Source organism: Sus scrofa, chromosome 9, assembly GCF_054392235.1.
Source record: "Sus scrofa isolate SSC_HxYL_T2T_F1_AM1 chromosome 9, Sscrofa_HxYL_maternal_Yorkshire_Landrace_v2.0, whole genome shotgun sequence".
Classification (NCBI taxonomy): Eukaryota; Metazoa; Chordata; class Mammalia; order Artiodactyla; family Suidae; genus Sus; species Sus scrofa.
Genome location: NC_139391.1, coordinates 69,048,720 through 69,072,773, shown reverse-complemented (window position 1 = coordinate 69,072,773; position 24,054 = coordinate 69,048,720). Strand labels below are relative to the sequence as shown.

Genomic DNA, 24,054 nt, shown 5'->3' with positions numbered 1-24,054 from the left:
AGCTGGGGTGTAGGCTGGCAGCAGCAATAGCTGCAATTCGACCCCTAGCCTGGGAACCTCCATATGCAGCAGGTGCAGCCCTAAAAAGAAAGAAAGAAAAAAAAAAGATCCCTTGCTTCCTGATCTGTGCAAGTATGAGGATCCAGGTAGGGTGACCAACAACTTCAATTTGCCCTGGACTCAGTGGGGTGTGAAACCAGTACAAGCTGGTCACAGGGGCCACTCACTCTTCTTGGTCTCTAGGGTAAGCGAACCCAGGCCTAAAACTTTATCTCCCCCTCACTGAGTTTGCTCTAGGCTTCAGCTCTAGGAACACAGACATTAAAATATCTCCTGGGACGTATACAGAACTTTTCTCTCACATTAACATGTAAGTGCTGGTCATGATTTAAAAACAGAGCTGGCTTCCATCCACTGGCTCATACGCAAAGGCCAGAAAGAATAAGCTATCTGCTCAAAGTCATATTAGGAGGTGAAGAGACAGAGCCCAACCAATTGTCCTGATTCCAAGTTCCAGTGGCTTTAGGAGATCAACAAAGCGGAGGCTTCGAGACTCTAACTCTGGGCATCTCCTTTAAGCACACATGGCCATCCTTTTCTGTCACACACAGAAGCACGCACACACATCACTAAGAGGTAGTACTGCTTATACAGACTATGTACTTAGAGATGTACTAAGTACGACTTAGACAAAGTACTAAGAGAAGCATACTATTCAGGTTGAATAAAAAGAAAATAATAGGGAGTTCCTGTTGTGGCTCAGTGGTTAACGAATCCGACTAGGAACCATGAGATTGTGGGTTCGATCCCTGGCCTTGCTCAGTGGGTTAAGGATCTGGTGTTGCCATGAGCTGTGGTGTAGGTCACAGATGCGGCTCAGATCTGGCATTGCTGTGACTGGTGTAGGCTGGTGGCTACAGCTCCGATTCGACCCCTAGCCTGGGAACCTCCATATGCCACAGGAGCGGCCCAAGAAATGGCAAAAAAGACCAAAAAAAAAAAAAAAAAAAAAAAAAAAAGAAAGAAAGAAAGAAAGAAAAAAGAAAACAATAAAGGTGAAACTACTGAGTTAGACAGAATTCAGCCCTTGACTACCACCAGCACATGCCCCACTAACACACATGTATGATTATACAAGCTGTGGGAGTATGCACATGTATCCAGCCATGTTCCCAGAGAGAAAAAGAGTTAGGCAAGACTATTCTCAGTGCCTTCATTATATTTAGGCCTTCCTGCTGGGCCCCAGGAGGGTTATCCTTTCAGGAGAGGGGAGAACGCTTGTCACTAAAAGCCAGGTGGCATTTACCAAGTTGTTGACACACAGTAGCAAATCAGCCCTGGTTTTGGCACTGGACATTGTTGGCTGTACTACTGTTCCATGGGCTCCCCACGGGCGGGGTAAGGCAACCTTTGTCTTGAGAAAACATCAGCTGCTGAGGATGGTTAGAATCAGAGTATGGGCCACTTGACCCAGCTTCGCATGGAGGTACAAGAAAAGCAGATGACTGGAAGTTGCAAGGAAAAAATGGGGAGACTGATGCCAGAGGACTTCTTCACACCTTAGTTAATGGCTTAGTCCATGAAGGGCTACTCCACTGGTGGAGATGGGGGCGTAGCAGAAAGGCAAACAGCTATTCTCCATGTCCACTGCATAGGACCCAAGAATGCTGTGTTAAATGGCACGGGGAGAGATTTGGGTTAGAACTAAGGAAGACACTCAGACAAAGATGCTGAAAATGGGAAAACAGGTACCCAAGGGAGTATTGTTGGCAGAGTCCATTTCTCCCTCCTAAAACCAAAAATCAACTATATCTGGTCACTTATGATGGAGCATGATGGAGGATAATGTGAGAAAAAGAATGTAAATATGTGTGACTGGGCCATATTGCTGTACAGCAGAAAAATGACAGAACACTGTAAACCAACTATAATGGAAAAAATAAAAATCATTAAAAAAACAAACAAACAAACAAAAAAACATCAGGAGAGGTACTCAGAATCTACCTGGGGACCCCCACCTGCAGGTAAAGTGGAGGTGTGAACTGGCATCCGCGATGGTGGAGTTGGGACTAGAGACCACTTCCACTTGCTATGCTCAGGAGAGGGCAACAGGGAGCTGGCTAGGGGAGTGGCACCTGATGCTCTTATGCCCAAGCACTACCCCAGTGCAGGAGAGCTGAGAGGCACAGCAGAGCCCCCAGAGGGGCAGGTTTGGCCAAAGCACAAGAAGCAAATTGGGCTGCTTCCCAGAGGCTGCCGGCCTCCACTGCTCTGAGAAGTCAGTTCTCAGCAGGAAAGAAAAGCCAGGCCCTGGAAACAGAGTTCTGGGCAGGGCATCTTGATCCCCAGGCAGGCAGAGGCAGCACTGCCAGGGGACAGGGCCTTGCTGGTTCTTTCTCTCAGAGCCCCGAGACAGCATGTCTGGGCCAGCTTGGAGCTGCCGTGCTGGAGGTCCAGGCCTGCGGGAGGAAAACTGTAGTTCTGATAACTTGTTAATCTACCTGGGATGTTTCTCAAGGCAGCAGGATTCGCAATGTTAAGGGAGGAGATGCTGCTCCCCCCTTAACCAGGGTGAGGAGATGACTATGAGGGAAAACCAAGACATCAGATAATGGAGATGATCGCAAGGGACATCCTAACAGCCAAAACGACGACAACATCATCCAGCTAAAAGCACCCCATCTGAGGCAGTCCTGACTTTCTCTTTCCACTGCTACCATCCTGGCTAAGCCATGGTCATCTCTTGCCTGAATTACTGGCAGCTATCTTCCACCCTTGCTTTCCTGTTCTTGGTCTCTTTCTGGAATGATCTCGCCCCCCCCCCTTTTTTTGTTGCTTTTGAGGGCTGCACCAGCAGCATATGGAGGTTCCCAGGCTAGGGGTCTAATCGGAGCTATAGCTGCCTGCCTACACAACAGCCACAGCAACATCAGATCCAAGCCACATCTGCGACCTACACCACAGCTCACAGCAACACCAGATCCTTAACCCACTGAGCGAGGCCAGGGATCAAACCTGCAACCTCATGGTTCCTAGTCAGATTCGTTTCTGCTGCGCCACGATGGGAACTCCCAGAATGATCTCTTTCAAGCCAAGCCATGACACTCCTCTACTCAGAATCCTCTGGTGGCTTTTACTTGGAGTGAAACTGGGTCCGGGAGACCTCATGATGGCCTACAAGGCCCTTTATGAGCCCCCAGTCCCCCACCCCTTAACTCATACCATTTTCCCCTTGTTCACTGGGATCCCAGCAAGCGAGCCTTCTTGCCAGTCTCTCTCACACACTAGACACACTTCTATTTCAGGGGCCCTGCCACGTGGTTTCTTTTCTCAGATTCCTCCTCACTAGGCAGGGCTCATGGCTCTCCCCTCCTTCAGATCTTTGTACAAATGCCACCTTCCTAGTGAGGCCCACCCTGACCATCGGATTCAAGGCGGACTTCTCCGCTCTGGCACATTCGATCCCCTTATCCTGCTCAACTGTTTCCCTCCACGGGTCTTCTTCCCTAATAGATTATATGATCCATTTATCCTACGTTTGCCTGTCCCCCTCCACCAGGGCAGGATTTTTGTCTTTGTTCCTGAAGTCTAGAGCAGTGCCTGTCCCACAGTACACATACAAATTTGTTGAATGAACTGAACGAATAAGCAATAAATAAGATGGTTACCACTTATGCTATTATAAGTGTGCCAGACGCTCCACCAGGCATCTTACTGAAACACTGCAAAGTCCTGTGTGGGAGCTGCTACTAACCCCATTTCACAGCTAAGCAAACCAAGGCCTGGAGAGGTTTTGTAACTACTCAAGGAAGTATGTGGCACAGTCTATACTGCTCCACAGGAAGCAGCTGGATGTCAGCTTCCACGCAGAGGGGGCTGGGGATGTGGAGGCAGCTGCACTCAGCCAGGGCTTCATTCTAGTGTGCCAACTTGTCTTGCTTTGCCTGGGACTCTCCAGATTTTAGCACTGAAGCTCCTGCCTCCTGGGACACCCCCTCCATCCCAAGCGACCAGGGATGGTTGGTCACCCTTCTTTATTCATCTCAGGGCAGGTCCACATGCCACTTTTCTTGGCACCTCTTAGGCAAATCATCCTGTTCCCACTCTTTATTTACAATTGGGGTGAATTAGTTCTGTCTTTCTCCTGTCCTCAGGGATGGTGACACCAGGTCTATCAGCATCCAACTTACGAATTTTGTATTCAATGAAAGGTTCAGGAGTTCCCATGATGGCTCAGCGGAAACGAATCTGACTAGCATCCATGAGGACACAGGTTCGGTTCCTGGCCTCACTCAGTGGGTTAAGGATCCGGCATTGCCATGAGCTGTGGTGTAGTTCTCAGACATGGCTCGCATCTGGCGTTGCTGTGCCTGTGGCATAGGCTTGCAGCTTCAGCTCTGATTCGACCCTTAGCCTGGGAACCTCCATCTGCTGCAGGTAAAGCCTTAAAAAGATAAAAAATAAAATAAAATAAAAAAAAATGAAAAAATAAAAAGTTTCCTTACTGGCCTTTTTTGGACTCAAGCCAATGAAACAAGATACATTATGGGGAAAAAAAAAAAGGCTCTCAACTAGATGCCCTCTAAGTCACACATTTACTTCCTTTTTGCCATTTTCTCTCCTCTTTCTGCTCCACCTTAAGTCATGCTAAGCTCTTACAACAGCTACCTTAAGAAGGCAAGTGGCTGCCCCAAGTTCCCAGCCTGCCTTGCGGCAGGGAGGCACAGTTTGGGGCTGTTGGCATGGTGGCCTTGGGAATCCTCTCTGACATGTGGCATGGCACAGGAAAGCCATGTGGGACTGGGAGCTCGGCCAATCCCCAATTTTGGGCTTTCCATTCCAACTTTTCCTGCCCCTGAGAGGCTTTCAGGCCTTGATCTCAGCAGTTGTGATTTCACATAAATACTTGTCCTGCCCAGGAGGGGGTTTTGGTCCCTCGTCTCTGCAGTTGCTTTACAATACCCAGCTTCCTGAAGAGGGGAAGGGAGACTTGGCAGAGAGAGAATGCTGGAAATATGGGAAAAGGATTTTCCCTAGAAATACATCAAGAAAATGAGAGGAGACTTTATCCCCAAGAACATAAGCAAGAAAGCCCCACCCAAACTGGGAGGATTTCTGGCCCTAAGAGCCAGACTGAACACATGAGCTGGGAGAGGTGACAAGAATGTCAGGCTGTGAAGTCATCACCCCCACCCCACGCTGGGGAGTCACACAGCCCCTGCCCCGGCTGGCTGGAGATGGAAGAGGCAGCAATGGAAAATCTGTGTCTGCAGTAAGCCTGTGCAGGGACCCAGGGCTTAGGAGGAAAGGCCCTCAGTGGCCTGGGTCCAGCAGGGAAGGGCCAGGGCCAGCTTCCCTAGGAGGCCAAGGACTGGCGCCAGAGGCACCCCTTATCAGAGCCAGCCTGGGCCCAGAAAGGGTGGAGCTAGGTTAGACATTATGAGGGACTTCCCAGCTGTGTGAGTTATGATACCTTGCCAAAGGAACAGCAGAATCTTCTCCCACACAGATAGCACAAGGGAGAGGTTTGAAGGCACTCCTATTGGTACACGAGAAGAACAGACAGGAGAATCCATCTCAAGTCCTATCTTAAAAACCCCGGGTTAGGGGCAAAGGGGAAGAGTGGCTTAAGATCAACCCAGGGACGGATGGACTTCCGCCAGCTCCTGCTGCTAACCCACTGCACTCCTTGGGGATGCGGACAGCTTTCCTACTTCTAACTGAATACACTCATAGCTTTCTACCTGCTGGCTTTCCAGCCCCTAGAGAAAACGCAGTCACCTGAAGGTCACAGCCAGAGGATGACAGACATAGAAAAGAACACCCTTCCTCACTCTCAGTCCCAAAGCCCTGCCGAGGTGGGCAGCCTCCTGAGGGAATGTGTCTGTTTATCTGCTGCACGCCTTTTTTTTTTTTTTTTTTTTTTTTGTCTTTTGTCTCTTTAGGACCGTACTTGTGGCATATGGAGGTTCCCAGGCTAGGGGTCGAATCGGAGCTGTAGCCACCGGCCTGCACCACAGTCACAGCAATGCCAGATCTGAGCCGCATCTGTGGCCTACACCACAGCTGATGGCAACACCGGATCCTTAACCCACTGAGCGAGGCCAGGGATCGAACCCGCAACCTCATGGTTCCTAGTCGGATTCATTTCCGCTGTGCCACGATAGGAACTCCTATCTGGTGAATGCCTTTTTTTGAACACTCCGACTCTGGCAGAGAGAAGAGAAAGCTCCCCAAAGTGCCTTCCTCACCCTCTGCTCGGCCACCTTCTCCCATGCTGCATGCACACGCTCCCCGCCAGTGTCACACTCCCCAGTGCTCACACCTCGGAGCTAAATAAAAAGAGCGAAAGCCCCACTTCCACGGCAGGCAGGAGCAACATCTGCCTCAGCCGAGGGGGGAATGCTCCCACCCCAAGCTGACGGGTCAACGCAACAAGAAGAAGGTTGAAAGCAAAACAAAATTCATGAGAATTTCTGCTGAGCTGCCAAAAGAAGACAGCCCCCAAGGTTCCGGGCTTGGTGGAAGGGGAGAAAGCAGGAAGGGGTCTTGGGCTCAGATGGCCTGCCTTCAGATTCTCCAGCCCTGGTGTGGCAGCATTTTGCCAGCTAAGCCAGAAGCCTAGCTCTAGGCAAGGAGGACCTGGATAGGAAATTCGCAGAGCCCGGGGTTGGCCTGGGAAAGAGAAGGCCTGTAGCTGTCATACACGTTTGGCCTAATTCAGCCCTAAGCATATAACTCGAACTAGACAGGGAACTCCCAGGATGCAGGGTGGAATTCTGTGCAGGCGGAGGAGGGACCATTAAAGAGCAGTTTCACTCTCCTGTCTTTCTCAATCATCTACCAACCGCCCGCTGTTGATGTTGCTTCCCTCAGGTTTTGTGAAAACCTTTCCCACCCCTCTGCCAAGTACTATTCCTTTTTTGCTTTTGCTTTTTTTTTTCTTAAGGGCCGCACCTGCAGCATATGGAAGTTCCCAGGCTAGGGGTCAAATTGGAGCTATAGCTGCCAGCCTATGCCACAGCCATAGCAACTCGGGATCTGAGTCGGTCTGCGACCTGCACCACAGCTCACGGCAATGCTGGATCCTTAACCCACTGAGCAAGGCCAGGGATCGAACCTGCATCCTCATGGATACTAGCCTGGTTCGTTAACCACTGAGCCACGAAGGGAACTCCTATTTCTTTTATGAAGGTACTGGGCTTGCCTCAACTACTCACGCCACCATCGCTGTCACTGTGTGGCTGCTCTAGCTGGTCTGCCTACTCCACCCCTTCCCCTCCTTCAAGATACTCTTTTGGCATGAGTCTCTCACACTTTAAACTAGTGCCAATGTGTAGAACATGCTACCGATCTCAAAAGGCAACAGGGACTCAGCTTACCCTTAGGATCTTAAGAAGGCAGGAGATACTAACCTAAATCCTGCAGTTAATGAACCCAAATCAAAATTTGGGTTGTCTTTTTTTTTAGAGCTGAACCAGTGGCATAAGGAGGTTCCCAGGCTAGGGGTTGAATCAGAGCTATAGCTGCCGACCTACACCACAGCCACAGCCACAACCACACCAGATCCGAGCTGCATCTGTGGCCTACACCACAGCTCACGCAACACCAGATCCTTAACCCACTGAGGCCAGGGATCGAACCTACATCCTCATTTATGGTATTCAGATTCGTTAACCACTGAGCCACGATGGGGACTCCTCCTGGGCCGTCTTAAAACAGATTCATTCCCCTCCTGCTACTTACTCCCCAAAGAATCTTAGATCCCCAAACCTAGGAGCTGCTCAAGTAATTATGCAAGGTAAAGATGCTCGCATCTTATGTATCTATTTTCAGATTCCTTTCCTTTGTAGGTTACTCTAAGCTATTAAGTATTGTTCCCTGTGCTATATAGCAGATCCTTGCTTACCTGTTTTATATATCATACTGTGTATATGTTAATCCCAAACTCCTGATTTATCTCTCCCTCTACCCTACCATGCCCTTTGCTAACTATAAGTCTGTCTGTGAGTTTATTTTTGTAAGATGCTTGCATCTTAGGTCGGGAACACTTAGTAAGTGGTAGCAAATACCACCGAGTATGGACAGGCCAGAGCCCCCCCCCCCCCCCCGCAAGAAATCACACGGCTGAGGAGTCCTGCTGCCAACTCCTAAGCCTCTTCCCCATCCCTGCAATCCCTTTAGCTTAGGTCCCTATACTATGTGTTCCCATAACACACTTTTTTCCTATCATAGCACTATGATGATATTTCTGAAATTGTCTTGATTTTTGTTTATCCTCTTATAGCCTGTAAGCTCTATGGAAGGCAGAACCTGCCCTGTCATGTTCGCCATTGTGTCCCCAGCACCTGCTCGACATCAAATATTTGCTTACTGTGGTTGAAAAGAAATCAGAAACCCTCTGTATCCCACTGTCCTCCCCCACCCCCAAACTCTGCAGGGGAGAAAAGAAGTGGCAGAGAATGAAGGAAGCATGAACTAGAAATTGCTACCAACAACCATCTAAATCCAAATTCAACACTGTCTTTAGCTTTCTGAAAGAAGCCTGCAGGTAATGATTTACTGTTTAGTCAAGGCTCCCCTTCTCTGCCCTTTCTGGTCTGGGCCCAGACTTCCCCCTAACTGTCGGCCTAGCTCCTCCTCAAAAAACATCATTCTTCCTCCTAAAAAGGGTAACATAGCTGAGGACTAATGTGGAAAGTTCTACGGAGAATGAAGAATTTATACAGCCTTCTACCTAGACCAAAGAATCTTATCTAGGATCCTCTTTTCTTCCTGCACACAAAGGAGTCTGAGACTAAGGAAAACACCTCTTCTTTCTTCCTCATAAGTCACAGTAATTCTCATTCCAGATTCACAAAGCTTTTTCTTGCACATGGAAGTCAGGAGATGGCATGGAAAACTGATCAGAAGATAAAACACTATTTTCTAGTGGGGGTCATCCAAACTTCTCTGCTCTTTGGGGATTGGAGAGAGATTGGTTGGGATGGGGACGGAACAGGGAAAGAAGAGACAATACAAAGAGAAGGATGGGAGTTCCCTTGTGCTGCAGCAGGTTAAGGATTTGTCATTGTCACTGCAGCAAAGCAGATCACAGCTGTTTGATTCCTGGCGCAGGAACTTCCACATGCTATGGGTGTGGCCGAAATAGAAAGAAAAAAAGAAAGAAAGAAAGAAAGAAAGAAAGAGAGAGAGAAAGAGGGATGACGAAATTGAAATGAGGAAAGAAGCAGGCAAACTGAAAAGATTCCATTGTGCAAAATGCTCAGGTTTCCCCTACTGACAAAGCCCAGGCAACACAACCACTCATTCTGGAACTACAGCCTCACACTGCCTCTTTGCTTTGAACATGGCCATGAAGGCTGAACTCTTTAGTGGCTTAGATGAAAGAATGTGTCCTCATTCATGTCTCCCCCACCCCTTTCTATTTCCCTAAATTTCCTTCCCTTTTTTCGCTCATACTCAGCCTGTGGCTGGTCGTTGCTGAATATTGCAGAGGCTGAGCAACTCCAACTCTTCTCGAGCCTGACCAGTTCTTGTCACTGGGGCGCCGCCTCTTGTTCCAACTAGCTTGCATTAGAAGCCCATATTAAATTAAGATAACATTAGCATCAGGTTAGACTTTTTTTTTTTTTTTTTTTTTGCTTTTTAGGGCTGAACCTGTGGCACATGCAAGTTCCCAGGCTGGGGGTCAAACTGGAGCTGCAGCTGATGGCCTGTGCCGCATCCACAGCAATGTGGGATCCCAACGGTGTCTGCGGCCTATACCACAGCTCAAGGCAACACCCAATGAGCGAGGCCAGGGATGGAACCCACATCCTCATGGATACTAACTAGTCAGGTTTGTTTCTGCTGAGCCACAAAGAGAACTCGAGGTTATAGTTAGACATTTTATCAGCCATTAGAATATAAAACACATTTTAAAATTATCTGTACTTGTGAGATTCTCTATGTTGCTGCTCTAGCAGAGGCAGCACAGCATTAATGGACTGTGCATTGGAAAACATGAACTATTCCATCGCGTTCTCCCTTATGGCAAGACTTTAGGCGAGTCATTTAAAGCTTTTGGTCTCTTTTGTTTGTTCGTTTGCTTTTTTAGGGCCTCATCCATGGCATATGGAAGTTCCCATGCTAGGGGTGGAATCAGAGCTGCAGCTGTCGGCCTAAACTACAGCCACAGCAATACCAGATCCGTGCCACATCTGCGATCTATACCACAGCTCACAGCAACACCGGATCCTGAACCCACTGAGCAGGGTCAGGGATTAAACCTGTATTCTCATGGATACTAGTAAATTTAGTTACCAATGAGCTACAATGGGAATTCCAAACCTTTTAGTCTCTTGAGAGAGAGAAACAGAGACAGAGAGACAAAGAGAATGAACTGAAATCTAGTCCCACCTGTCTTTAGAACTGTATAAATCTAGAACAATAAAACCATGTTAGTATTATAAATGTTATAAACTCCAGGAGTTTCTATCGTGGCTCAGCGGAAACGAACCTGGCTAGCATCTATGAGGACGCAGGTTTGATCCCTGGCCTTGCTCAGTGGGTTAGGGATCTGGCATTGCCATGAGCTGTGGTGTGGGTTGCAGACGCAGCTTGAATCTGGTGTCCCTACGGTTGTGGTGTGGGCCAGTAGCTACTGTTCTGATTTGACCCCTAGCCTGGGAAGCTCCATATGCTGCGAGTGCAGCCCGAAAAAGACAGGAATAAACAAACAAACAAACAAACAATACAAATTAAAAAACAAAAAACACATTAAAAAATGTATAAACTCCAAGTTCTAGAAGGTTCCTTAGTAACTGTGGCTTAAAACAATCTACCAATCTATGCTAAGTATCTATTAATCCAACAGAAAATAAAGGAGAAGGAAGGGTCATATTCTAGGAACCAATCTTCCCAAATTTACTTCACCTTGGTTTCCAACCAGCCGAATTCAAGGACTGGGTAAATTTCTGTATTCTTATTATTAGCCTGCAGGAGCCTCCCACAGGTGACAAAGATATGCCAGGCTGTCAGGCACCTCAGTGTGATCTTCTGTGAATGGGCTGTCTTTTTATGGCATCTAGATATCGATGCTCTTTTCTCAGCCTGCCCAACTGAACAGCTCAGCATCACTCCTGTCCAGGGAGAGACTCCTGTGTCATAGCTCTTCTGTGTCTCCTTTTCCTATCTCTTAATTCTTCTCACATATGAGGAGGTCACTGTTGGCACTGGGGCTAAAAATTACTCATGCAACAGTTGTTTTCTGATGCCCTGCCCCTCTGTTCCAGTTCCAGGACTAGCCCTATAGTAAGTTGTAATATTGAAATAAACCAGGATACATATTTGTGCTCAAAGGGAGCAGGAGAATGGCAGTGGACAACTGTGCCAATGGTAGGGGTACTGGAATATAGTCATGGCCGGGCTCTACAGCAACAGAGGCACCTGACATCAGAAGGAACGCTTTCGGCTACAGTTCTGAAACCAAGGTGAGTACAGAATCTAAGCATTTGATATTTGATGTTGAGATTAAAATAGAATATATATGTTGACTTTTAGGAATGGAAGCTCTCTGGGAACCAAGTAGTAAACAACAGCAGCTACGAGAAAGGGTTTGGAAAATTGAGAGGAAAATCTGGACCCTGCTATTAGGAGTTTCTCAGATTTCAGCTTATTTGGATTTCTGAGTTTGGCTTTGCGAGAGAAACAGCTGACTCAAGGGATTAAAAACAGTATAGGAAGGGGAGTTCCTGTTGTGGCGCAGTGGAAACGAATTTGACTAATATCCATGAGCTTGCAGGTTTGATCCCTGGCCTTGCTCAGCGGGTTAAGGATCCGGTGTTGCTGTGAGCTGTGGTATAGGTTGCAGATGCAGCTTGGATCCCGTGTTGCTGTGGCTCTGGCATAGGCCAGCAGCTGTAGCTTTGATTTGACTCCTAGCCAGGGAACTTCCATATGCCGAAGGTGCGGCCCTAAAAAAAAAAAAAAAAGTAACTTCTGACGGGTGTTTCTAAAGCCTGCATGATCTCAGTGAAAACATAATAGGAATAGCCTCTGTTTAAGGTCAATACTATTGTGAAAGTGGCAGAATAAAGAAATCTAGCAGACAAGGAGGTCGCATTATCCCAAGGGCAGTCATTAGATACTGAACAGAAGGAAAAGACTGAACCATATGAAATCAACCAAGCACTGCCCTCTTAACCGAAATCTTTTTGACATCAACAGGTGAATGGAGACAACGGACAGTGGTTGCAGTTAAGATGTTCAGCAACCTCTCCAGGTACAATAACATACTCCATAGACACGCATATTCTGGCAAGTATCTTCAGACACCTGGACTCTATTTTAATATAAGACAACTAATTTACTAAACACCCACTGAGCATTGTACATAGAATATTATTTACTTCCAGTAACTCCATAGGCTAGATATTAGTATCATTTTCAAAGAAGAAAATGATGTTTACTCAGAAAGGGTGAGCAAACCGCACAATGCTATTCAGCTAGTAAATGGTAGGGCTAGCAGTATTTGAATTCAAAGCCTTCGAGATAAGAAACTAAATTCTAGAAGTACAGAGAACATACAGGGCAGCTATCTCTGATTGCAAAGAAAACAAGACATGGGCAGTATACGGATACCTATATAAAAAAATCCCTCTGTCCCTTTTATTAATCCTAAAGAGTCTGGACGCCAAGTCACTAACTTATAGCATTGGCCAAGATTTCTTAGAATTGGCACGAAATATGATATGCCAAGGAAGGGTCAGAAACGGTATACCTCAAGAGGCTGAAGGCATATAAAGGACAAGATCTTTGTTCTGTCTCAGCCTACTCAACCATGACCTGCCTGACTCAATAGGACCTGTAACAGAGATGCTGAAAGCAGGCAAAAGTGAGCAAGTAAGATTCCGTTTGTTCTTTCTCTATTTTGATGAGGCAAAACTGGGCTGAGACAGGTAAGCATGAAACTGGATTTTTCATTCTAAGACCAAAGAAGAACTACATTAAAAATGCATCAGATAGGGTTGAAAAAGTCATCAATAATTCTCTGACAGAAAACAGAGGTAATAATCCAAAGATATAGTGGGTATAACTCTATACCTTATGATTTACCATCCTGTTTGTAATTGGGTACCATAGGGAAATGCTACATTGGGTAGAGGGACTTACCCACTTTTTTTCTTATTACACTGCAAGATCAGTGTGCGGGAAGAGTTATATCTTCAAGCCTTTGCAATCTGACTGCTACAGAATAATGGACTTGATGATGATTTACTGGTAAAAGCACCTCTAATGTAAACATTTATTAAATATTCTCCCTCTATACATAACTACAGAAAAAAGAAGAAATAATGATCTTTGGAGAATACCCCAGTCCCTAAACATCATCTCTGGGAGGAAATGATATTTCTCTTCCATAGCCTCACCTCCTCTCTGTGTTTGAGACACCGTACTGTGCCCACCAGCAAAGTTTCCAGAAATATGCCTTCTCTAGAAGCTGGGAGAAGGATATATTTTAATACTAGCCACCTTTCTCCAATTCCCACGCCTGATATGGCCTTTACCTTCCACAGGGTTGGTTTTCAGTCTACTGCAGAGATTCACTACTCCTCCATAGTGGACATTGATCTGGTTTATTGCATCAGTTGAACGCAGCTCCATGAGCTTCCTCAGGTCCATTACTGTGCAGCCAAATTCCCCTTCTTGGGTCTCAACTATCGAGTTGGCCGGCAAGGAGTGTTCTGTTGGGTTCGTCATTTTGCCTGTTGTTACCAAGCCCCTCGACCAGAGGAAATGTGAATTTTCCCTTCCAGAGACCAGAGTCTCTTGCTTCTCTGCCTCACTTCTTTTTACGTCGTGCTTCTCTGGGAGCCTGGTTGGGAAATAGATCGTCTGTGTCTTGTGCAATAAGCTTCAGAGCAGCAGTCTCTGGCCCAGATCTTTTTTTTTGTATATGAAGCTTGGCAGCAGGAGGAGGAAGAGGATGGGGGGACTGAGTGGAAGGCGGACCACGTGTCACGATGATTGGTGTCCCCAGGTGGTGATGGAAGTGATTGTCCAGGGTAGGTAGGTTCCTAGCTTAGACCAACTTGCCCGGATGGAGGTGTAAACAGGATGTGCATGTTACCATGGAGGCAACCTTAGCAACAACCAGCAACTGCAGTGGTAGAGAGGCGGCAGGAGGAGGAGGAGGAAGAGGAGGGCTCCCTGGATACCAATGACAACTGGATCTCTGGAATAAAGATTCAAAGATAGACAAAAAGAAACAATTAGAGCAGCATGGGGACCAGCACCTGCAAGGGCAAGAGGTATTCATTCTAGCGCAAGGGTTTAGGTGACAGTTGATGTCTGAGTTGAACTGATAGCTGAAGCCTGAGCTGAGTGAACTGAGTTAGGAGAGGCCCCTTCTTCCCTGGGGGCCCCAGCAGCTTGTAAACTCCAATGTAGAGAAATAAATTCAGATACACCCCAGTCTTCCTCTCTCACCTCTTCTAAACCAGGCAGCACAAATCCCACAACCTCAGAGACTTGGAAATAAAAGGTTATGACCTCTAATGGCTCTGATGCTCTCCCTGTCTGTCTATCTTAGGGACCTGCAGCAGAATCTTTTAGTCTGATCTTACCTCTAAGGGGTGAGAAGAGGTCAGTAAAGGAGTCCAGACCAGAGTGAGCTGGAAGGTTGCCTGCCTGTCTGCCACCTTCCCCCATGCCCTGCACCCTCCCCTACTCCCAACACACGCATTTACAAAACAGGAAGACAGGCTGGTAGAAGATGCCCCAATCCTCTGCGGCCCCTCAGAATACTCAGCCTGATGCTGTATGGAAATTCTGCAGCAGGCCACAGCTGTCAAGATCAGGTGCTTAAGATCAGATCTCGGAGCTAAGCCCCACCTTCCTCCAAGAAGCTTTTTTGGGGGAAGTGGTGAGTAAAATGCTCTGGCAGGTGGTGATACAGGGTGGAAGGGGGCACAAAGGGGGACAGAGGACCTCTGAGGAGGAAAGATAGTGAGCTTGGGGCCTAGGAGTTAAGTTTCTCTGGGGTGGCAGCTATGGATTCAGAGAGCGCCTAGGCCATCACCAGGTCAGCAGGGGAGCAGTTAGCCTGTGTGTGAGTGACCCCAGAGGGTCTCAAATCAGCATTTCTCCTCTCAGGAAGGCATATGTTACCTCTCACGCATGCTGATGAGGGGTGCAGTGGCAGAGGATGTGTAGGTGAGAATATGAAGGTGAGAACAAGGCTTATCCTGAGGACTCTTCTCAGCTTCAGAGAGAGGCTGCCCTGCGTAATGCAGAGGCTACTGCCACACAGCAGCTATTTAAAGGTGGAAGGGCTCTTCCATGGTGTTCCCTGGTGGCCTAGTGGTTAAGGAGCCGGCATTGTCACTGCTGTGGCTTGGGTTTGATTTTTGGCCTGGGAACTTCCACATGCGTCGGGCATGACCCAAAAAAGAAAGAAAGAAAGGCGAAGGGGCTCTTCTTGAACACAGCACAGCCCTCTCCAATAAATAGATGAAATCCTGGGCGTTCCCATTGTGGCTCAGCGGAAAGGAATCTGAATAGTATCCATGAGGACGCAGGTTTGATTCCTGGCCTTGCTCAGTGGGTTAAGGATCCGGTGTTGCTGTGAGCTGTGGTGTAGGCCACAGACGTGGCTCGGATCTGGCATTGCTATGGCTGTGGTGTAGGTCAGCAGCTGTAGCTCCAATCCGAGCCTGGGAACCTCCATATGCTTTTAGGGTGCAACCCTAAAAGACAAAAAAAAAAAAAAAAAAAGATGAAATTCTTGCTCCTAGAAGGTGAACAAATAAGTACAAGGACCATCAGATAAGGACTTGACTCTTTCTCAATTACTTTTCTAAAAATCACATATGGCCAAAGTTCCTGCTGATTTGAATCAATCCTGTTCTTGGCAGGTTCCACGGGGATGGAGGTGGTTACACCCCTCCCTCTCCCAGTCTGCCGTGTGCCTCCTCATTCTACTAAAGATTATTAGAGCTACTCTGACTTAGGAAAGGTTATGCCAGCAGGGTTTTGTTTTGTTGTTGTTGCTATTGTTTCTTATTTTTTATTTATTTATTTTGGCTGCGGCGTGCAGTGGCTTGATGTGAGATTTCGGTTCCCAGACCAAGGGATTGAACACAGGCCACTGCGGTGAAAGCACTGAATCCTAAACACTAGACCACCAAGGAACTCCCAGTTGCTAGTATTTTTCAAACATCATACTCTGTTTCTCTTTAGATGTCAGAGAACCTTGCAGAACAAGAGGTCAGGAAAGAAGCTGAGGCAGAGTGTCAAACTCCCTGCAATCATACTGGCATAAGGACAGGCTATACCACAGACCTTTCTCTCCCATTCAGCTTCTTCTCCAAACCTGGAAGCAGTGGGAAGGGCTATAGCAGCAAGAAGCCTGTTTGATCCTCAAGTAGAACTTAACCTTTCAGGCATGTTGAGGAGCTCCTGTCGTGGCACAGCGGAAACAATCCAACTAGGAACCATGAGGTTGTGGGTTAGATCCCTGCCCTCGTTCAGTGGGTTAAGGATCTGGTGTTGCCGTGAGCTGTGGTGTAGGTCACAGATGCGGCTGGATCCTGTGTTGCTGTGGCTGTGGTGTAGGCTGGCAGCTGTAGCGCTGATTGGACCCCTAGCCTGGGAATCTCCATATGCCACGGGAGTGGCCCTAAAAAGCAAAAAAAAAAAAAAAAAAAAAAAAGGAAGAAAGAAAAAGAGCATGGTGAGAACAGTGCTGATAGCTAGTTTAACTGTAAATCAGAGGCTTTTTTTTCATCTCTACCACTGCAACGTTTGTTCCATGAAGGCAGAGATTTTTCACTTGTTCACTGCTTTCTCCCCAGTGCCTAGAAGAAAATCTGCATAGACTGGGCATTCAGCTAACTATTTTGGTTGAATAACCAGTAGCAGATTCAGAACCAGATTTACTGTCTTTCCAGACAACCCCTGGGCAAATCACTTAGCCTTCTTAGTGCTTAGTTTTCTTAGGGCTCAATTCCTCCCACCTTTACCTGGGAGGAGAATCAGCCCCACCTTTTCACATCATCCTAAGAAAGTAACAAAGGAATGGGATTATAAATAGGAAGAGTGCTTGGAAATCTTAGATGAAAGATGACCAGTGTCTGAAAGTTCCTGTTGTGGCTCAGCGGTAACGAGCCCAACTAGTATCCATGAGGATTCGGGTTCAATCCCTGGCCTCACTCAGTGGGTTAAGGATCCAGTGTTGCCGTGGCTCTGGTGTAGGCCGGCAACTGTAGCTCCAACTTGACTCCTAGCTTGGGAACCTCTGTATGCTGCAGGTGTGGCGCCCCCCCCCAAAAAAAGGAAAGAAAGAAAGATGACCAGTGTCCAGTATAGGAGGACACTCATGTGATGGGAAAAAGCTTAATTTGATCTTAATGAACTTTAGTTATCTAGCCCTTTAAGCAGAAGAACAGTAAGCTCCATGTACCTCTTCATCTTTCCTTGCCAGGCATACTCCTATACCCCAAAGAATGGAAAGTTCCAAGGCAGCTTCATTAGAAATAACCACTAGCTAAGTTGGAACCATTAGCAATAACCACTAGGCTCTACGGCCTTGGATCTCTAGAGAAGTGGGGACAGTCTGAAGGTATCAAAGAAGACCGACTCTTCCACTCCCATAGATGACCAGGTCACTTAGGATTAGAACACATGGGACAAGTGGACAAGAATGAGGTTATGTCAGCTTCAGGTTACTCTAGAGACACAGCTATAGGTCAAGCATTAAGCTGCTGGCACAAAGTTAAAGGGGCAGACCTGTTTAAGGTGGGCTCTCTGTGAAAGTTCCTCCAGAGTTCAGAGGCATAGCAGGTGCCAGTACTTCTCTCTGAGCTCTTAGAAGAAGAGTTCTCTGCAACGGCTGAGCTTGCCTAGCCCCTAACCTTATTAGGCAACTGGCAAAGAGTAATCTGTAAGTGCTTATGCTGTCTCAGGCTCAGACGCCTGGGAGGCACCACCTCTTGTCAGGTCTAGATTAGTCACTGGGCTCAGGGCCTTCTGGGTAAGGTATATTCTCACTCCCCGTTTTTAGCATTTTGCCTGCCTAATGATGAGAGGATGGAAGAGCGAGCCCTCTCATCCCTTCATGCAGGGGCAAGAAATCATACTACTTACACGACCATTAAATCATTTAAATTGTGTTCCTCCTAAAGTCCTGTGACATCTGTTCTGCACCTTGTAATGACATGTGAAAGCACTGTCACATCAATTCTATTTTTTTTTTTCTTTTCTGTCTTTTTGCCTTTTCCAGGGCCGCACTCTCGGCATATGGAGGTTCCCAGGCTAGGGGTCCAATCAGAGCTGTAGCCACCGGCCTACGCCAGAGCCACAGCAATGCCAGATCTGAGCCGCATCTATGACCTACACCACAGCTCACGGCAACGCCGGATCCTTAACCCACTGAGTAAGGCCAGGGATTGAACCCGCAACCTCATGGTTCCTGGTGGGATTCGTTAACCACTGCGCTACGATGGGAACTCCTGTCACATCAATTCTAGGTAGGACAGCTGCGACCCCCACCTTACAGATGAAGACACTGAGGCCCAAAGAGATAAAAAGTGATGTGTTTTTTGCGGAGTCAGTGCCCTTGACTGCCTGGTGCTCTTTTCGTTGTTCTTTATTCCTTCCCTTAAGTCTGGACCTCCTCATTTTCTAATAAATATCCAATCCGACTAGGAACCATGAGTTGCGGGTTTAACCCCTGGCCTCGCTCAGTGGGTTAAGGATCTGGCGTTGCTGTGGCTGTGGTTAAGGATCAGAGCTGTAGCTCTGATTTGACCGCTAGCCTGGGATCCCCCATATGCTGCAGGTGCCGCCCTAAAAAGCCAAAAAAAAAAAAAAAAAAAAAAAAAAAAAGGCAATCTCTAGTGTACAGAGAATACTCATTTTCACTTAGAGGAAATGCTGACTCTTACACTTGCTTTTTCTCTTTCAGAATTAACTGCACCACATCCCGGGCAATAAGGGTGACAGAGAAGCCCCTCCCGTTCCCACACATACCTGAGAAGCAGGCCATCCTACACTTTCTGATAACTCAACCAGCAGCTAGGCTCCCCAGTAAGTTCCAAAATGAGAAAACAAAAACCTCATGCCCTGGGCCATCAAATCATAAAAAATAGTCACTGTTTCCTCCAATGTTGTCAAGAAATCCCTTACTCTGAGAAACTTTCCTGGGGTGCTACAGATGAGATACATTCCCAGACTATAAGGAAAAAGCCTAACTCCCCATGTAGGAGACAGAGCAGGGCATTTTGAGGATCTGAAAGGAACCCACCCCCTGAATCTCCCCTGCCAAAGGCTCCTATTGAATCTGGCATGATGCATGGAAAATGAAGTATGAATGGAAACAGGAGAAAGGAAACAGGAGGGGCCAGGGGCCTCAGGCTTCAGGCTGGAGCAGCACTGCAGCTGGACCTGCCTGGAATAATAAGCAGCTACGCTCAACACTGGCCTCTGGGCTGCAGGCGGGGGCTGCTCAGTGGGGCCAATCCTCGTGCCCTGCCCTCTTCACTGGGCTGGGAGCCTCTGCTTAGAAGCGAGTGGGCAGCACTTGGAGAAGCTCTGGTTAGAGTATTAGTGGCATGCAAGATGTGAGTGAAAAAGGGAAGACCTGGCGTGGGGGCGGTGGATGGTCATGGGAGCAGGCTAGTCCCACCTCAGAACGCACCAGTTTGAAATATGAAATTTGCTTCAAGCTCACCCTTCCCCATTTAGAGAGAAGTCATGTATGTGTACACACACACACACACACACGTGTATTATACAGGCAGCAGCTTAGCATAGTGGCTGGTATGTGGTAGTTGGTCCATACTTAGTAGCTATTATTACATATATTATTTCACCAAATCTTCCTAACGGTATGAGCACCCCATTTTAGAGCAGGGAAATACAGATTTGGGAACTAGGATTTGTGTTCTAGTCTGAATCCAAAGCCACCCTCCCTCAAGTACAAGGATGATCCTGCAAGAAAATGGAAACAGGAATTCCCATTGTGGCTCAGCGGGTTACGAATCTGACTAGTATCCATGAGGACGCAGGTTTGATCCCTAGCCTTACTCAGTGGGTTAAGGATCCGGCATTGCCATGAGCTGTGGTGTAGCTTGCAGACATGGCTCGGATCTGGCATTGCTGTGGCTGTGGTGTAGGCCGGCAGCTGCAGCTCTGATTCAACCCCTAGCCTGGGAACTTCCATGTGCTGCAGATGTGGCCCCAAAAAGAAAAAAAAAAAAAAAAAAAGAAAAAAAAAAGAAAAGAAAGAAAATGTAAACAAAGCTATGGTTTTACTTCCTAAAGCTTGATGAGAAGGCCCATATAAATCTATCTGTCTCTGGCCCATGACCCCTAAAGGCTCTGAAACAGGTCAGGGAAACACCTTCTTACCTCTTTGGGCTTCCTGGGCAAGAGTGGGGGTAGATGCACAGCTTATCGGGGACAGACGCTCCCCACTCCATCCCTGCCCCCACACAGTGTGGCCCTTGGCTCTGGCTTGGCAGGATTCCAAGCATGTCCAATTCCCACTTGGAGATCTCAAGAGCGGGGATGAGGGCTCCCTCCACTCCATCACCTCATACCCACATCCTCGCAAGCCATAGTGATGGGGAGAGGCACAGAGCACCTGCTCTATATCCCCTCCCTCCCTTCTCCAGCAGTGGTGCTTCTAGCGCCATTGCCTAGTGTCTTAAGCTTCACCCTCTCTTGGCACTGCCATGCCTCCAAGAAGGCCTTTCAAGAAAACTGGCAAAGGAGTTCCCGTCATGGCACAGTGTTTAACGAATCTGACTAGAAACAATGAGATTGTGGGTTTGATCCCTGGCCTTGCTCAGTGGGTTAAGAATCTGGCATTGCCGAGAGCTGTGGTGTAGGTCGCAGACGTGGCTCAGATCTGGCATTGCTGTGGCTGTGGAATAGGCCAGCAGCTACAGCTCCAATTAGACCTCTAGCCTGGGAACCTCCATATGCCAGGGGGCAGCCTTAAAAAGAGAAAAAAAGAAAGAAAGAGAAAGAAAGCAAGCTGGAAAGCACCTGATTGTGGCAGCTTGCCTGGCATGAAACGTCCCTGGCTAACCCTTCTCTCTAAAGGACTAAACTCCACACAGAGGCTGCTCTGCTCCCTCCTCATTACAGGCCCCTTCCTCCCGGGACCCAGAGTCTAGCCCACTCTCACTAGCCCCTGCTGCTCGGGTCCAGCAGCCATCCTCACCACAGTCCTAGGTTCTTTCCTTCCCCATGCCTGCCCTGCACTAACTGCTCTCTAATGCCTGCTGGCTTGCAGAGCAGATCTGAGCACACACCCTCTTCTGTCTACTGAGGCCCTTTGGAGGCATATGGGGAGAAGGTCAGAGGCAGAGTATGTTGGCTGGATTTCAGGTGGTGGGCAGCACCACCTGTCACCATTAGCAAGAGCCAGGCTCAGGCCAGGAAGCCAGGTGAGGGCTAGGGCACCAAAACCAGGCCTTGGTGCTGACCACAGCATGACACACTGTGGCCTGTGGTTCTGGTCCTGGTCCTGGAGCCCAGTGCTAATTCTCAGCCAGCCCCTAGGACTTGGGTTCTGATGGGAACTTCTCTCTTGTAAAGAAAACATCACCTGTTGGTGAGGATGTGGCATACATGAAGCTCCCTTGCTTGCCCCCCTTCTCCCCAAGTCTGCTACCCTAAGCGTGTCTTCCTCAATTTAGCAGCACACTGCATGGGCTAGAATCAAACAAAGTACCTATCTGGAGAACATGTGTTGCCTTCAACCCCTGGGCCTCAGGAATCCAGAATTTCCCCCTCCTCTTCAGAACCACCTTGTACTTGGCCAAATGAAGTCTAGGCATAACCTGGACCCAGTCATCAATTGGGTGCATCTCCCAAAGAAATTCTCATGTAAGTCCAGAAGGAGGCGTGTGTAAGGATGTTCACTGGGACATTTGTGACATGGAGTTGAAGGCAACCTGGGATCCCCTCCCCACAGGTAAAATATGTGAGCTAGATAACAGAGGATATTATGCAACAGTCAGAAACACAGATCAAGTGTATACACAACAGTATTGCTGATCTTAAAAATAGCTCTTAGTAGGGGTAAAAATGTGCTTTAACAAAAGTTAAAAACACATGCATCTAGAGCAATATTTGAGAGAGTTCCCTGGTGGCTCAGTGGGTTAAGGATCTGGTGTTGTCACTGCTGTAATAGCTGTGGTGTGGGTTCCATCCCTGGCCTGGGAACTTTTGTATGCCATGGGAGCGGCCAAAAAAAAGTTAAAATAAAGCAATACTAAACATTTTAAGGGATGTACTTATTTACTTATTTTCGCTTTTTTTCTTAAGGCCACACCCGCAGCATATGGAGGTTCCTAGGCTAGGGGTCTAATTAGAGTTACAGCTGCCAGCCTACACCACAGCCACAGCCACAGCAACTCGGGATCCGAGCTGCGTCTGCAACCTATACCACAGCTCATGGCAATGCCGGATCCTTAACCCGCTGAGCAATGCCAGGGATTAAACCCGAAACTTCATGGTTCCTAGTCTGATTCACTTCTGCTGTGTCAGGATGGGAACTCCAGGGATGTATTTAAATAAAAAGATACATATTATCACATTAGAACACTGCTCATAGGCAAGGGAGGGAAAGGACATGCAATATGGGGAAACAGAGAGACCAGGAAGGGCCTTGCATGGACCAGTGACAATCCTGGACCATGAATCCATAGTATGATTGACTCAGTAGTATGCACTTGAGGTTCAAAAAAATTAAAAAATAAAATATATTATGATGGTGACGACTTTCAGACCTAGAGATGCTGTCCTGTGTGAGATACGCCATGACAATGATGACAAAATTTATCAGTTCTGGCCAGATGCCTTCAAAGGGCAGGGAGAAGGTCAGGCCCATAGATAGCACAAACTTTCTCTAAACAGTGATACCAAGAATTGACCCAAAGCAGATGACAGTCTGTTTCTGATCATCTGGCCTGTCGATCCGGCCCATGTCAGAGACCCCAGGAGCTATCAAGATGAAGACAGGAAGCTACATACCATGGATCAGGAAACTGAAGCAGTAAAGTGCCTAGCAGGGTATTGTCACCCCCCTGGGTCCATCCTAAAATAACATCAATTTATCAAGACAAAAAAGGGCAGTCCCTCAGGCCCAGAGTCATAGGGCATGTTCCCTCTTTCCAAATACTCTGAGTCATACTGGCCTAGATCACCTCTGTGGCCTCCGGTGACTCAGGGGGTGTTGAAGGAGTGTTCGTAGCAAGCTAGAGCTCAAAAAAATTCAGACGATGAAAGAGCAACACTGACCATTTCCTTCCGTTGACTAAGGAGGGCAAGAGCTGACTTCAAATGGGCGTGAGAGTACCATCCAGAAAGTCTGCTGTCTCATCATGTACTCCAATGTTCACTGCAGCACTATATACAATAGCCAAGACACAGAAACAACCTAAATGTCCAACCACAGAGGAGTGGATCAAGAAGATGTGGTACATACACACAGTGGAATATTACTCAGCCATTAAAAGGAAAGAAAGAATGGCATTGGCAGCAGCATGGATGGACCTAGAAATGACCATGCTAAGTGAAGTCAGTCAGACAATGAGACACCAACATCAAATGCTATCACTTACATGTGGAATCTCAAAAAAGGACACAATGAACTTCTTTGCAGAAGAGATACTGACTCAGAGACCTTATGGTTGCCAAAGGAGACAGGTTGGGGGTGGGGGGATGGGATGGGGGTTTGGGATGGAAATGCTATAAAATTTGGTTGTGATTATTATTGTACAACTATAAATGTAATAAAATTCATTGAGTAATTAAAAAAATGAAATAAAAAAGGGAGAAATACTATAACTAAAAAAACCCCACAACAAACGAAAGTCTATTGTCTCATGAAAAGAGTGCTGGCCGGCTGGTGGGTGGGAAATGCTCAGGATATGAATTAGCAAGAGTATCTGCCTCTCATACCAGGTAAGGTGCAGCTCCTCGAAACTGGGACACTCAGCCACTAGGTCAGCAGACAGAAGGCAGGCCCTTGGGCAGCAGCATTCAAATGTCCAG

At 47.4% G+C, this 24,054-nt stretch overlaps 1 protein-coding gene and 1 long non-coding RNA gene across 16 annotated transcripts in view; one reads left to right on the top strand and one right to left on the bottom strand.

Moving 5' to 3' along the window:
- The window catches only part of ATP2B4 (ATPase plasma membrane Ca2+ transporting 4), a 109,153-nt gene that overhangs the window by 43,550 nt on the left and 41,549 nt on the right, over positions 1 to 24,054 (bottom strand). For 10 of the 15 annotated variants that reach the window (XM_084976797.1, XM_021063195.2, XM_084976798.1 and 7 more), the window contains one exon: positions 13,551 to 14,218. In XM_084976797.1, the coding sequence (XP_084832923.1) occupies positions 13,551 to 13,743 (193 nt within the window). In that variant the 5' untranslated portion in view covers positions 13,744 to 14,218. Of the gene's footprint in view, positions 1 to 13,550; positions 14,219 to 14,609; positions 14,861 to 24,054 lie in introns of those variants that run through there. The other 5 variants (XM_084976796.1, XM_084976791.1, XM_084976793.1 and 2 more) reach the window with 2 other exon arrangements.
- LOC146399960 (uncharacterized) lies at positions 11,390 to 19,075 on the top strand. The gene is made up of 3 exons (XR_014815648.1): positions 11,390 to 11,474; positions 12,211 to 12,265; positions 18,950 to 19,075. It is a non-coding gene; the product is annotated as an uncharacterized LOC146399960 (long non-coding RNA).